The sequence below is a fragment of the Nelumbo nucifera genome, chromosome 7 (assembly GCF_055504915.1).
Source record: "Nelumbo nucifera cultivar China Antique chromosome 7, China Antique-T2T, whole genome shotgun sequence".
NCBI classification, from domain to species: Eukaryota; Viridiplantae; Streptophyta; class Magnoliopsida; order Proteales; family Nelumbonaceae; genus Nelumbo; species Nelumbo nucifera.
The window spans coordinates 20,185,419-20,201,966 of NC_142655.1; the positions used below are offsets into that span (position 1 = coordinate 20,185,419).

The 16,548-nt window shown below is 29.9% G+C and overlaps 1 protein-coding gene across 6 annotated transcripts; it reads right to left on the reverse strand.

Annotated features, from left to right (window-relative positions):
* Positions 1–253: 253 nt before the first annotated feature.
* Positions 254–10,384, reverse strand: CDPMEK (4-(cytidine 5'-phospho)-2-C-methyl-D-erithritol kinase). Of its 6 annotated transcripts, none has more exons than XR_734615.3 (13): positions 9,782–10,140; positions 9,571–9,666; positions 9,389–9,457; positions 9,174–9,278; positions 9,015–9,071; positions 8,727–8,927; positions 6,730–6,822; positions 6,534–6,633; positions 6,344–6,443; positions 1,342–1,427; positions 1,153–1,191; positions 707–811; positions 254–453 (listed from the first exon to the last, which is right to left on the reverse strand). XR_734615.3 is itself a non-coding variant. In XM_088891541.1 (13 exons), exons 2-13 carry the CDS (start codon positions 9,980–9,982, stop codon positions 350–352), a joined length of 1,251 nt encoding a protein of 416 aa, XP_088747667.1. In that variant the 5' UTR covers positions 9,983–10,095; positions 10,169–10,384; the 3' UTR covers positions 254–349. The 6 variants fall into 6 exon arrangements, 4 of the variants coding, with proteins under 4 accessions (XP_088747667.1, XP_088747668.1, XP_010251911.1 ...); XM_088891541.1 differs by lacking the exon at positions 707–811 and adding an exon at positions 10,169–10,384 and having other exon boundaries at positions 9,782–10,095; XR_016078610.1 differs by lacking the exon at positions 1,153–1,191.
* Between the last annotated feature and the right edge of the window lie 6,164 nt (positions 10,385–16,548).

Below are 16,548 nucleotides of genomic sequence, written 5' to 3' on the forward strand. Positions count from 1 at the left end.
ACAATGAATTGAACTGGTCCAAATTGGTCCAAAGCATTCATTGGATTGGATTGGACCTGATTCGTTTATAATGGACTCACATTGGACTGGATCGGATTGGATCAAACCCAATCCAATTGACACCCCTAGTCTGACACTTGGATGGGAAAAATTGTCCCTTTAGTCCATTGAAACCAGTGTGATTGAAACCTTCTGTTACCGTCGGATTTGTAGTTTGCTTATTTTGGTTTAAATTTTCCTACGATGGCATAGATTGCAGTACTAGAAAGTTAAGATGTCTTCATTTGAGAAATTTATCCATCAAGTGGGTATAAAATGCACTTGAAATATCCTTATATAAATCATGAATTTACTGAATGGTTGAAGCAAGGTCAGCAGGCGAATCGCAAGAACTTATTGTTGATGCGGGTTCTGTGTACCACTGGCCCTTCGTGCGAGTGAGGAAGTATGCCTCTGCAGTATTGGGAGCAATAGTGTTAAAACATTATCGAGAGAGAGAGAGAGAGATTTACAGAGTAGAACCTAGATTTTGTGCTGGGGGTTTCTAATTATCCATGAAGGAAGCTGGACTTTGGTTTCATTCTCAACCATAAAACAGATTCTATGATGACAAGACGCTAAAGAATATTTTGGTGCAGAATGCCTCCTGATAAGAGAAGCCTCAAACTGATCCCCAAAATGTATTAACATTTTATGAACTAATTACCCGAGAATTATGGCAGGAAGCAGTCTTTTATGCCAGAAAGGTGGAGGAGAATACCGTGATGGAGGGACTGAATGACATGTCACTTCAAATGAGTTGAAGGACCATCTGTTAATGAACACAGACTGGATATAGAGATCAAATTTGAAGAGAAATCATTGTTTATCCAAACACATACCAAAATGAAGTTTGATAAATAACAGGAATGGAAATTTGATGGTTATGAATGATGTGAGTGGTAATCATTTATCAAAAAAAAAAAAAAGATGTGTGGTAATGAAACATTTTGGAAGAGGGGGATGGAGGTAACTGGTGTGTCAAGTAGATGCATTGCCATCTAATGAACAACTGTCTAATTTTTGCAAGTTGGCATGTCAATATATCATTATAAAGAGCAAAGAAAAGACCAAGACTAGGGTTGCAAATTGTCTTTGATGTTGGTTACTTACTGTTGCTTCTGGGGCCTGGGCTTTCATAGTTGTGAGTACCTAGTATATGCAGGATAGTTTTGTTATGGTGGTTCCCAGTAATCCCCATTTACTTCTATAGTGTCAATAGCTCCACATAGCTTTGCGTCCTTTCTATTTCTTTCTACAATAAAAAGCTTTCCTGATGAGAATAAAAGATTTGAGGCTTACCAGATAAAAACACTTCTTGGTATTCATCATCATCATATACAAATTGGGGGGGATCTGGAGAACCAATTCCCACTATGGTGCTTCCACTGCATAAAATATATCAACAACCATCAAATTACAAGCAGCTATCAACAACATGAAACACATGTGAGAAATAAAGGAAAAACTGAATTAGTGGTTTTAGTGCAAGATCTAGGATAGCATAATGTAGCTATTTCAAGTATCAAGCCAGCATACAACTTTTCCCCTGTTGCACAAGAGGGTCCTAACTGTTGTCTCTCTCAACAAATGCTTTCTCTGTAATGCAAGTGGGGAATCTATGTTCTCTCTATTAATCTCCTGTCCTTGTTCTTCCATTATAGGTGATTCATTTTTTGCACTCTTTAATTGTAGGTGGTCCCTACCTATAGATGTAGGTGGATCCTTTTTAAGAGATCTTTTTTCAATCCAACCAAGAAATAGGAAAGATCATATGGAAGTGTACAAGAGCTGCCTTTCTTTGGTATTTTGGATAAAAGGAATGCAATGATATCCAAGGAGAACCATCAGCCCAAGGAGGCCATCATTCAGAGTAACATGATTAAATGGTGCATTGGATTAAAGCTTATAGAGAACTTTGTGCCATTCTCAAAGGATAATATTATTAGTGGTTAGCACATTGTGGTGAAATCCTCATCTTATAGGCCCAACACTGCTATGGATTGGACTAATGTATACAACCTTGGATACATGGTCTATCAACTCCCTCATCTTCCCAATAACCTAATACTTGCACCATCCCCAATCTTGAATGATGTTAAGTTTGAAAAAGCTGAATGAAAATTTATAATGCCCTTCCAAACACTCACACCATAGGATGATCTTATTTCTTCTATCCCACCCAAAATTGACCAAGGTTTAAATGTTGGTGTCGGTGGAAATGCCAGTATCCAAATATAGGAAACATGTTGGAAATATTGTAAAAATTATAGACATGGTGTAAGGATTAAAGTTCAGTACCGGGTATCGTATTGTACAATTTGGATATGGATACGCTAGGGAAGCGTATGAATACACAAAAAAATATGGAATGCTTGGATACAATAGGGAAATATGTACAAATTCTATAAATATATTACAATTAATATAGCAGGATGAATAGATAATATACAATTTTATTGATAATGCATCAATCAAGAGTCGAAGGCACATTATATGGATTTTTACAAACTAATACATGTACAAAGCCATTATTATTTCGTTTTCTATTAAAGTCCAAGGCACAAAACATATGCAACTATTATATTTGAATTATCATATCAATTTTTTTCTATTTTATAATTTTTAATTTTTACCATTAACAAAAACCATCTAAAAAATTAATTCTCAAATGTTTGGTAAACAATATTTTCATTTTGTTAAACATTAAACATGTCATTATAAAATGTAAGTCAAAATATCAATTAATAATTTATAAAAATAAATAATCTTAACTTAAAATATATCAAACCTATTAAAATTTTGAAGATGCATATCATATGAAAATTCATAAATTTTAATTACTAAAATAATTATTCCATTATTAATATTTTATTTTTATAAAATTTCTAAAATAAAAATTATTTTTTTATATAAATGTAGATTAGTGTATTTGATAGATTCAATTTATATTATATTCTCAAATATTTTATAAACAATATTTTTATCTTTGTAAATAATAAATACAATGTTATTTAATGCAAATTCAAATAATATTTTATAATTTATAAAAATTTTAAGATACATATCATGTGCAATTTTATACATTTTAAGTATTAAAATAATTATTTTATTATTAATTTTTTATTTGTATAAATTTTTAAAATTAAAAATCATTTTTTTGATATATATGTGGATTTGATAAATTATTTATTCCATCGATTTATAAAATACTAATTTTAAATATTATTTTTTTAATTTGTAGTTGGAGTTGTTGAATATAAGTGTATGTTAGATAGCATGTAGACACTAATGTTAATAAAAGTTAAAGTTATTATTAAGGCTGCAACTTGGGCTGGGTTGTCTCGAACCCAACCTTAACCCAACCTGAAAAAGTCGGGTTTGGTTGAGCAGTTGATGCTCAGGTTAGGTTTAGGCCCCAACCCAACCCAAACCCAACTCTATAGTACACACACACACACACACACACACACACACACATATATATATATATATATATATCATACATTGATTTGTATAGATGCATGATAGTTGTATAACCCCCATCACATATTATCATTTATTTCTTTTAAGATAATCACTTCACTTAATCCTAATTGGAAATACTAAATCCTCAATAACATATTTTATGTTTTTTGAATACTTTATTTTTTATTTCCTCTCTATTGTTTGCCACCCATAGCTTGCTACCTATAAAAGATCTATTATAAGTCATAACTCATAATAAACTATAGTCATTTCAAACTTTGTTTCTGCATTTTGTACATAGAGACCCAATAAAAAATATCAACAAACAAATACTAATAAAACATAATATATGTAGTGAAAGTTGAGTTAAGATTTTAGATTAAGAAGTTCTACAAGATTTTAAGGGATGGGAAGAAGGTTGGAATGGGCCCAACCCAAGTCCAGCCCAATCCGAAGTTGACTTCGGGTTGGGTTGGGTTAGGGTTGGAGGTATTTAGTTAGGGTTAGTGTTGAAAGTTGGGTTAGGGGTTTAGAACTTAGGGTTGGGCTAGGGTTGGCCTCAACCCGACCTAACCCGGCCCGACTTGCAGCCCTAGTTATTATCATGAAGTAAAAGATGGCTTAGTGGTTAAAACTTAAAAGTGTATGCACTCTTGGGTGCAACCACGCTGGATGACCTAGGTTCAAACCACGCCAGGTTCTCTTTTTTATGGTGAACCACTAGGCACGTTTATTGTCAATTTCGGGTTTGATACACTTCCATATTGGTGCGTATCATATCCTATTGGGCGATATTATATGATACACGCCAATACGGTGGCATGTTGGACCGATACATCCTTGACATGGTGGAAACATTGTGGAATATGTAAAAATATAGAATGATATTTTATTAAATGATAAAAGAAGCGTAGGCACACTTTTTTAGATTTATCTCCAAATCATATTAAACAAAGCTAAGAAATTAAGGTTGTAGACAAAATAATATGTTGTGAAGTTGTCCTAAACCTTGAGAGTCAAAACTACGAGATAGAATGAGTTCAAGAAAAAACTTTAACTCATAGAAAATTAAAACGATTTTAACAAATCAATCAAATAATCTTACACAAACAAAAACTAAAATTTGACTTGATGTTTAAAAAAAGTATCAGTTGGCTCAAAGTGGTACTCATGTCCATTGGGTGGGCAATAACACCGCCATTCCACATATCTACAATATTTTCACCAACTTATCTTATAATACATTAATACTATCTTTTGTAGTCCACATAGTGGATGGTAGTGCTCATTGAGAATATGCCAATTCCAGTAAAGTTTTATGCCAATATCTATGGAAATGGAAATATTAGGAAATTAATGGACATTTTGAACCATGAAATTGACCCCCCATACTTGAAGCAACTACTCTCCTCCATAATGACTCTTTCTCAACCCCAAACCTCCACCATTTCCCTAACAATGCCTTATAATAATAAAAAAGGGCAACCCAGTGCACAAGGCTCCTGCCAATGAAGAGTCTGAGGAACATATGTATGCAGCCTTACCCATATACATACAGAGAGGCTGTTTTCAAGATTTGAACCTAATAACAACAACCTAATAATAATAATAATAATAATAATATTATTATTATTATTATTAGGTTAGTGATGAATCCTCCCCAACAATGCCTTATATCATGCCACTTTATTCTTTGTATCCCAAATCCTCCATTTCCTCTTAGCCCTACACATCCATTCCCATTTTACCAAATGGTTTTCTTTCAGCCATCTTGATGTTCCAAAGGAATTCTTTTTGGTTTCTAAAAGACCTACCGATGCTAGAATTCCCAGGATTTGCAAGACCCACCCATCAAAGTTCAATTTAATATGATGAAATGGTTGAGAACTCAACTTAATACATCCCTCCTTGCAGATGTTGATACCAGTACCACTACTGCTTGCCATCCTATCATGATATCATTCATTGTAGACATCAAGAACATTCAAAATCCAATGTATCAGTGTCACTCTAACAGATACGAGTTAAATCAATGACTTTGAAGTCATCTCTTTCTAGAGAAACTTCTATGTTTCTGACCTTTCCATAGTTGCTCTTGCACATATAAACAATATCTTTCCACTTTTTTCCTTCCGAGGAGAAAAAGAGAAAGATGGAAAGGTATTGTTTCCCTGATGGGTATCCATCAGGAATGAAACAAAGAGAAGAAATACTCCCAACTACTAGCAAATAATGAGAAATAGATTAGTATACCCTAAATGGATTCATCAATTAATTCACACAAAACACATATAGAATGAGAGGCACTAACAGGTCTTGTTTGAAGAACTAACTGATTTCTGATGAGTGCCTCGTAAAAGGACTTTACAGTGAACTTCCCAATAGAGAATTCTTTCTCTGACCTTTCTTCTTGCTGATTTGATGATACCTCCACTTCATTCAATCTCTTGAATTGATCTATGCCATCCTGAATCTCCTTCTCCAAGATAAGTTTTCTGAATACAGGATATCAAACCACACTTCTACCTCTCACTTCAAAACAATCCTTAACAGGTATTCTTAACCCATAACTGATGAATTCTTGAACACAACTTATATAGCTTCCCTCCCCATCCACACCATTCATCCATGTCAACTCGTTAAATATATGAATCCTAACTTTCTAATAAAGATGTGTATTTCCCCCATTTCTTTATTGTTAAATAGATGAATGCAGTATTAAGCATGGATTCTACCAACTATATGCTTAAAATTGCTCTATCCATGTCCAATTGGAAAATACCCAAAATATCTGCAAATGATGTTCAATAAAAGAGGCACAGCAGTGTCTATTTACCTTCCTGACATAAAAACAGCATCATACTGTCCCCGGCCAGCAGCAAGGATGCGTTGTTTCAACTTTCTAAGAGATGGTAGGACTTCAAATGCAGGAGGCTCTGCAAAGAATGAATCAATAAGAAACCCATAGATGATTGACCAAAGTCACATGCAAAGAAAAAAATACATCATTGTGAAGGTTCTCATACCTAGATCATTTATACAAACATCTTGTGATATTCCATTCCCTGAGATTTTCTCCAGCAAGTTTAAAGGGTCAACCTTACTAGTTTGATCCAGACGAAGGTGCTGCACAAATCAAAATTTAAACCTAGAATTATAAATATGGAACAACAAAATATAAGATAATGCTACTATTAAAAGTAACATTCATGTTAGCAGTGCCTTGTAAACTTCAGCTGTCGGGCATGCTTGTTGTGGCTTTATAAGAACCATTGGTATGTCCAGTGGTATTGGTGGTGGAATATCTTGAACAACCTGGTAAACAGAGCCACATTTTAGACATCAGTTTCCTTAATTTGAAATTCCACTTCCAGAAAGCAATAGTATCATGTAGGTACCACCAATTGAATACATTATATACCAAAACAGAAAGTTTTTTTATTTGAATACCATTATAAGAAGAACTGAAAGTAAATGGAGTGGTTTCTTAATAATAATATCTAATATAGACGAGTTTCACTACCACAATAATGTAGTAGGAAAGCTTGGATTTTGATTTAGTGGAATAGATTATATACTACAGAATAATCATCTGGCATTTGTCAATATATATATATATATCCCATTTTGAATACAATATATTGATCACGAGTATATGCTAACTAATTTCCTGTACATTTATTAAATGTTATGTTAATTCCAGAAGTTCAGTTTTCCTGTTTTTCGAATCCGACATTCCTTAACTCTGTTAGATTCTAAAATTCAATTCAACATTAATGCTATATCTGAAGGCCAAAGGACATCTCAAGACATTTTGGGATATCATTTTGAGGGCTGCAATCGATCAGCTAGATCCAGGAGATGACATCAAGTGATCCATATGGATTGATGTGAATGTATACTACAAGTACAGTACATACTCCATAGTGTCAACTTCATTCATATTGCCCAAACATGTTACCCCAATAACATCTTTACTGCAATTTCAAATTCAAAAGGAACTGTCTATAGTTCAAATAAGAATAGCTATGATGATGTAACATTCTCAGAAATATGCCACCAAAAAGTTGTTCTTCCATTTCAAATCATTGGATGAATATGAACCATCTCCCTAATTGATTCTAGAATGAGTGGAGTTAAAATTTGACATGGAACATCATAATTGAGGGAGATCAGAACCAATTTGAAATTTGTTAGTATATTAATCAACTTGGTAGACATATAAGGGAAAGAAGAAGTGGCCAAATGATTGAAAGTATTCTCAAAGAAATCAGACATTGTTAGTGAAGAAATCTGCAGTGAATCTATGCAGCAGCTGTACTGACCTAGTGAATCATAAACTCCTCTCTAAAACAAAGAAAAAAAAGATAAGACATTCTTGATGTGTTTCTAACATATTACGTTGTACCATATGCACTAAATATTGGTAGGATATAAACATATGATTTTTTTTTTCGAGAGAAAGTAAATTGTACTGATGGCCAATTGTCTCAGGGCCTCCACTATGTCTATTCTTTCTAAGAAGTGAAAACTTATTAGTATAGAAAAGCAACACTTTGTAAACAAAATCAGTTTTCATATTTAGGCACTGAATTCTATAATATATTATGTAACCCAAATGAATTGAGTGTATCATCAAGAGAACAACATAGTGAGATTGAGACACCTTCTCTTTGATTAATAAGGAAACAAAACCCCACAAATCTAAGTACAAAATAATAAAGTGGTAAAGAAACCATTCTGACTTTACCTTATAAGTCATTTCTTCCTTATGGCAAATAAGAAAATAAAAATAAGTTTTTCCATAAAAAAGCAGCAATACCTTCTTCATCATGTATGCTTAAAATGTCCTACAAATGCAACTACATATGTTCTTTATGACAATTGAAATCTCATCACCAATCGCAACATGCCAACAACCTTCGTTTGAGTCTGACAGGTACCAGCCATTTCATTAAACAAGATTTAACTCAAACAAAAGATTCTTTGAAAGAGAAATAAAATAGTAAAATCGATCCAGAAAGAACCAAATTGTTCCAGAAAGGCATCAATAGTTTATATGGTCCATTAAGTCTCTCAATTCAGGGCCTAATCACAGGAGAGTGATGCTTGAAGGGGAATTTTTAAACCATATGAATATTTAACACATAAAAAGCATGCATTAATATGATGTGGAAAAGACTATTGAGTTATGATACATTCTGTGGATGAAAACATACCTCACCTCTGCCTGTACAATAGGCTGCTCCATGAGAGAAAAAGAAAGGAACATCTGAACCTATTTCACTTGACCATTCTTGGAGTTCCTTTTCAGTGGCAAGACCACCACTAAACTGATTTGCTGCCCATAGTGCAGTTGCAGCATTACTACTACCACCGCCAAGACCGGCCCCAGTAGGCACTCTTTTGTCAAGATGGATCTGCCAATGTTTTTAAAAGAAATAAACTTGAAAGTAGTTTCAAGAATAAATATTGATCAGACAAGGATTAATAGAATTTGCATTTACCCAGAAGAAGTTGTCACTACCAGTCTTTTTCCTATAAAGATTAAGGGCTTTAATAATCTGCAAAGGACGTTCCAAACCCATAAACCATCAAAAATCATGAAGGAAAACAAAACAAGATATTTGACTGAAAGTAAAGACTCCAATTACAATAGAACTTACCAAATTTCTATCGTCAAGTGGGATCCCAGATACATTGGTGGAAAGACGATCTTTGGTTTTAGATGGTGACAGAGAGAATTTTATTCTGTCTCCTAGACTTATAGCCTGGGAATATAATAGAGGGTGTGGTTATTGCCCTGAAATGCAAAAAGAGAAGGAAAGAAACCCAAGATACAAAGAAAACAAGAACGAAACAAGTTCCTGGGTGAACTTACATGAAAGAGAGATGCCAAATCATGATACCCATCTTCCCTTTTACTAGTTATTCTGAGGAAAACATTAATCTGCGCATCAAATATACTAAATTTAAATTGAATTGAAGCAGGCTAAGCTCAAGAAGAAGAAGAAGAAAAGGGAGAAGGGACAGGAAAAAGAACAAGAAGAAAGGAATGAGTACCTTGCAAGGTGAAAAAAGATTTAGCCTTGAAAGTCCAGTATTCTTATCCACTTCATCCGCCAACCTATTTATCCTTTCATCTGGATCATAAACTATCTAAAACATAACAAAATAACCAACCGACCAAGTTAACAGAAGGCTTGAAATTTGCACGAGCAAGCAGGAAAAAAAAAAAACTGAAATTCAGAGTAGAAGCACCGGATGAATATACCTCTAACTGTTTTCTCCCAGCTTTTGAATCAGAAGGCATAGCTCTGACAAATGGGGTTGTTCGAAATTGAGGCTTTTGATTAGAAGTACAAGCCCCATTTCCTGAAAATGAAGAGAAGCTGCTTTTTCTAAAGAAATTGCTGGTCTTTCTGCTAATATCGGAAGGGCAAACGTGACAACAGAGGAATGGAGATGAAGCCATGGATAAATTGCACCTTCTGCTAATTCGAGTACATGGGTAGCTGGAAAGCTGAATTCTTGAAGATATGGAAGAGGAGCTCTAACCTCTAGTGCGCGAAATTTACTGTTCTGAGTCTATAAAAACACAAGCTTATAAGGAATCAAACGTTGTGCGTAGATATTTATAAATGTTAAATGTTTTCCTTACTTATCTGGGCAGCGATTCAGAAAAGATGCATTTAAGTATAGGCTTGGAAACGCATGCATGTGTAACTGTAGCAATTAAGATAATGTAACTTTGCATTAATCCCCTAAAGATATCAATAACACAATGTTAAATACTCAAATTGGATTAGGGGAAGGTGCCAGCTAGCTCATTGGTAAAAGGGGGCTCATGCCTGCCTCTGATCATCAGGTTGAGGTCGGTTTTAAATTTTTAACGAATCCCCAATCTTGACATCCTGACCCTGATTCAGACCCAATCACCCAATCCGAATTTTGGATATATTATATATAGTAGTAATTAAGTATATGCATTGCATGTAATTTTTTTTCATATTAATTATTTAAATTTTAGATATATTATAGTTAAGATAAAAATTAAAAATTAACAAAAGTAATATATATATTAAAACAAAATGATTAAGGAGTTTTTTCTTTTTTTTTTTTTTCTTTTTTCTTTTTTTATTCCATGTTATTTTAAAATAATCAATGATATGCACTTTCCCAATAACATAAATACTCTATTCTCCTAAAATTTCTCCTAAACTACCTCTCCCACTATCCCCCATTTTCTCCAAACTTATCTCTAATTCCTACTTATCTTCTAAATTATCTCTATTTCATATTTATCTCCAAAATTATCTCTAATTCCTATTTATTCTCTCCCTTACTTTTTATCTATATCTATCTAAAGAAAAAGTTTGGATTAAAAAAAAATTAAGAATTATTTAAATATTCTAACAAAATTATATAATAACTTTAAAATATTTGTTAAAAACAAAAAAAAATTATATTTTCACGAAATTATGTACTAACAATTTAAATTATATTTTTCCGGATTATCAATTTAAATGTTTTCCAAATATTTAATAATATGAAATAGCTTTAAATAAATAAAATTTAAATATTTTATAGATTATTTAAATATTAAAATAACTAAATATTTATCATAACTAGATTCTAAATAGTTAAAATAAAAAAAATTATATAATAAATTTAAAAATAATATATATATATATATTAAAACAAAGTGGTCAAGGAATTTTTCCTTTTTTAAAATTTTTAAATTTTTTATTCCATGTTATTTTTAAAATAATCAATGAGATGCACTTTCCCAATAACCTAAATACTCTCTTCTCCTAAAATTTCTCCTAAACTATCTCTCCCACTTTCTCCAAACTTACCTCTAATTCCTACTTATCTTCTAAATTATCTCTAATTCATATTTATCTCCAAAATTATCTCAAATTTAGTAGAGAGCTTCTCTTCTAAATTATCTCTAATTCTTATTTATCCTCTCCCCTACTTTTTATCTATATCTATCTAAAGAAAAGTTTGGATTAAAAAATTTAAGAATTATTTAAATATTCTAAAAAAATTATATAATAACTTTAAAATATTTGTTAAAAACAAAAAAAAATTATATTTTCACAAAATATATCACGAAATTATGTACTAACAATTTAAATTATGTTTTTCCGGATTATAAATTTAAATGTTTTTCAAATATTTAATAATATTCAATAGCTTTAAATAAATAAAATTTAAATATTTCATAGATTATTTAAATATTTAAACAACTAAATATTTATCATAACTAGATTTTAAATAGTTAAAATAACGAAATTATATTATAAATTTAAAAATAATTCTTCAAAGAGGAAAAATAATTATAACATAATATTGAAATTAATAATAATTTAATATATTACAAAATTAATAATGAAATTATGTAACAATAGTATAAATTGATTTTATGGATAATTAAATTCAATAAATAATTAATATTTTACATATTATTTAAGTATTTAAATAACTAAATATTTTAAATAACAAAATATTTAACATAACTATTTTTAAATGGTTAAAATAAAGAAATTACATAATAAATTTAAAAAATCTGTAAAATAGAAAAATAATTATAACATAACATTGAAATTAATAATAATTTAATATTTTTACATAATATTATAAATAACTAATTTCAATTATATCAAGTAATAATTCAAGAAAATAACTTTCAAAAAATAATATTTAATAATAATAATTTTTAACTCTTAATTTGTATTTATTATATAATTATATATACTAAAATTAATATTAATTGTATTTCAGTAATTATTTATTGTTTTTTGTGATAAATGTATTTCCAAGGATTATGTATAAATTTATTTTGTTTTGTTATTTAATATAAAACTTTCAATAATTATTGGAGATTAAACTTTTGTTTTTTATCAGAGATGAGACTATTAATTTAACTGAATTTATTAGTGTTCATTAGTTGGTTTGGTTCGGTCGTAGGCTATTTGGCCAACCAAATTGACCTGGTCAAGTTGGGGAGTTGGTTAGTTGAAACCGATTGACCTTTTGTGAAAATCGACCCACTCAAGTTTTATCGGTTTGGGTCAATTTTTTGGTTTGGTCAATCGGTTCAAAAGATTTAATCTTAAAAATTAAAATTTAATTTTAAAAATTACAATGCAATTAATAAAAATAGATTTAAAAATTAGAGTTATGACATAAAACATTTTAGACTAAGAAATATAAGAAATTTTCCACTTTAATATAAAGATTTAATCTTAAAAATTAAAATTTAATTTTAAAAATTACAATGCAATTAATAAAAATAGATTTAAAAATTAGAGTTATGACATAAAACATTTTAGACTAAGAAATATAAGAAATTTTCCACTTTAATATAAAAAATTATATTTAAAATATCAAATATTAATATATATCCATGGTTAGGTTGTTCGATTTTGGTCAATTTACAAGTGGTCAAAGTGAAATTGATCCAACTTGCTCGAATTGGAAATTTTTTTAACCAAAGTCGACTTAAAATACTAGAAAATCGTCCAACTTGGGTCAAGTTGATCAGGTTGGTCGATTTTATCAGTTTGATGAATAAACCTAATTGAAATTAATAATTGTTATTTTTGTATTATAAAAAAATATTAAAAATAGTATATAAAATATGAATTATTATTAATTATTTAAAAGTTGAAAATATAAAACAATTGTATACATGTGTTTCTATTAGGGTCATTTACTCACATCTTATAGCTTTCATTTTACTAAAATATTCCATATATTTTACAACTTATTTACTTAATCAACCTTTCATTAAGGAGTGTTTGTTTTGCCATTAGGCCCATATTTTTTATTCCAAAATAACCCTGAACATTTTTTTGTACAGAAAACAAAATTGACCAAATATAACCCATAGAGTGGTTGCTTGTGTCTTATTAAGGGCAAAAATGGTATTTTTATTTTTATTTTCTTGTGATTAAATTTATTTAAATGAACATTAGGATCAACATTATCATTTTCCACTGTCATCTAATGGAAGATTGATTAAATCCATTGCAAATTATAAGTGGTATTTTAGTAAAATGCTAACTATAGGGTAGACTTTAGTAAATCCATGAAAGTATAAGAGATATTTTAATAAATGACCCTTTCTATTATTTAGCTTTCACTTAATAAATCCCGTGCGATGCACGAGTCCCCACTAGTAATATGATTAAAATAAATTTAAATGTTTGTAGCAAATAACAACTATTATTATTATTATTATTATTATTCATTTTTGGTGTTCTATCATTTTTTTTAAATATTTATTATTCAATTATGACATTATGGGTTTCTTTGAAAAGTTGGATCATTGACCCACCATCTATATAAGAAAATAGATTTGTTTTCATATTAGTTTTAAATTAGGGAAAATTATAGTTAGATGTACATTTAAAATTAGGCTATAGGTTGGTCCTAAAACCGACAAAACTTTGAAAACTGGCTCTACATTTCAAATTATAAAAACCCCGCCCAAGTAATTGGAGGCTTATGTGGCTATTTCCAACATGAGACTCTTAATCCATGTTGAACACAACAAAAGTATTATACCGAAATTGCCCTTTAATGTTGGGTGATTGGAAAATATAAAAAAAAAGGTTTTTAGTTTCTCTTCCGCTCTCTCTCTCCCCCCTCCCACTCTCTCACTTTCATAGTCATCTCTCTCTACTCAACAACTATGTGATTTGAAAAAAAATGGTTTTTAGTTTCGGTATTTACATTCTCTCTATCAATTTCTCTCATTTTCTCTCTACCTATCATTCTCTTTCTTAGTCGATTTCTCTCTCAGTTTCTATTGTTCTCCCTCAGTTTCTCTCCCACTCCCCTCTCATTCTTTTTTTTTTTTTTTTTTTTCTTACACACCTACATGGTACTAATCAGACCGTAGGGATTTTTATAATTTGAAATGTAAAGTCAATTGTTAGAGTTTTGTTGGTTTGTAGACCAACTTGAAACCTAATTTTAAATGTACAACCAGCTTTCATTTACATTATATAAATAATTTTTACTTATCACACATAATTTTGTTTGTCTATGATATCATTTCACCGAAACCACTAATTCACCACTCAAAAAGAAAAATGGTGTGATTTCTAGATTGACATTAAATTTCGTATTACATTTTCATCATTGATAAAATTATTTCTTATCTATAATACTTATTTTTGTTCAATATAATGAATGCATAATATTAGAAATGTACATAATATTTTATTTTTTATAAATATATAACATTAGATATGTGCCCAAATTTCCTCTATCTTTTTTTCTTATTTTTGTGATTCTTTGAATTTTATATTTTTCAAAATTTTATTATTTGACTATGACATCATGTCATTTTTAGGTAGATTTTAAATTTGGCATTCCATTTTCATCATTAATAAAAATACTTCTTACATTTTATACTTATTTATTTTAATTTTTTTATTTAATTATGGTATTATTTATTAATCCATTTGACCTCAAATGGCCAAATTTCTTGCCCACCACCAAGAGGGAAGAAAATGGTTTTGTTTCCAAATTACTTTTCAAAATATTTATTTTTATACTATAAAAATTAATATTATGGATTCACTACAAGAATTTAATGATGAAAAAAATATATCTTAAATATAGGATTTAATGAGAGAGAATAGGAAAATATTTTATTTTCAATTAAATTTTACATTCCATTCCATTATTAATAAAAATATTTCTTATTTATCATACTTATTATTGTTTAATATGTATGTTAAAAATGTTCCCATTTTTTTCATTTTATCTACTTTTGAATTTTATTATTTAATCGTGGCAACATGGATTGATCCATTTGAGCCAAAATGGTTTAATTTCTTATCACCACTTAGATGAAAACACTATTTTTTCTAGGTAGATTTTAAAAGTATAAGATTTTATGTTATTGAAATTATTAATTTATTAAGTATGGATTTAATTAATAGAACTTAATGATGAGAACTTGAGAAGAAATAAAAATGACTTAAATATATGATTCAATGAATACGAATGCAATTTAATAACTTAAATGTTGGATTTCCAGAAATATTCTTGAGGCCATTTGTATTTTTTAAAGTAGTGTGTGTGTGTGTGTGTGTGTGTGTGTGTTAGGTGGGATGAGTTGGATCAAGATTGGACTAGCTGATGCCTAAAGCCACCAGGCCATGTTTTACGGCCCAAATCTAGCCTACAATTCAAAAACATTGGCCCAATTCATATAAAACCTCATGTTAGGTCAGGTTGGGTTGCCCAAGTTGTAGCTCTATGTGGGAGTGCTGCACTTATGTCATACTAAACTTATTAATACTAGTAAGGGTGTATGTGTTTTGCACGTGATAATTTTTTATAATAATGATAGTAAATAATATGTTTCCAAAATTTTCTATATTTTTTATACTTGTATGTCTATAAAAATTATTCTTATTTGGCACACTTATTTTTGTTTAATATGATGGATATACAACATTAGAGATGTGGCCAAATGTTTTTTATAATTTTTTTTTGTATTTTTATACTTTTTGTGTGTTTTCATCTTTTTTATTTTTATTATTATTTAATTATGACATTAAGGTTTGACATATTTTAACCCAAAAGGTTGAATTGTTGACTCACACCAAATAGGAACTACACTTTTTTTGGGTTGATTTTAAATTTGTATTTTATCTCTAGAGCTTTTTCACAAAAATATTAACAAATCTATCAAATTGACAAGGTCAGGCATGTTAAGAGAATAATATCCAAATAGGTGAATTAAAAAAAAAAAAGTTTTGATAGACAAGATTACTCCTTAATTAAAAAGAAAACATATAAGGTGTCCCTTTCAACCCTCAACCTCAACCCTTCCATTGCCCACATAGATCAATAAGAAAATCTATTTATACTACCATTAAAAGTGTGAATGAGAGTGTAGAACTTTTGTTTAACTAAAATATCATAATTTTTGAATTTGATTCCTCTCTAGTTGTAAGGATAATGAAAAGGATTAATTGATCTGAGTTTGGACTTGGTACTCACAGAACT

Bases quoted from the DNA above. Each gene is read 5' to 3' on its own strand.
- CDPMEK (XM_088891541.1), bottom strand. From the start codon at position 9,982: ATGGCTTCATCTCCATTCCTCTGTTGTCACGTTTGCCCTTCCGATATT. The intron at 9,279-9,388 runs GTAAGTTCACCC...TTATATTCCCAG, and splicing joins ATTTGGCATCTCTCTTTCAT to GCTATAAGTCTAGGAGACAG. The intron at 1,428-6,343 runs GTAAATAGACAC...TATTTTATGCAG, and splicing joins GCTGTTTTTATGTCAGGAAG to TGGAAGCACCATAGTGGGAA.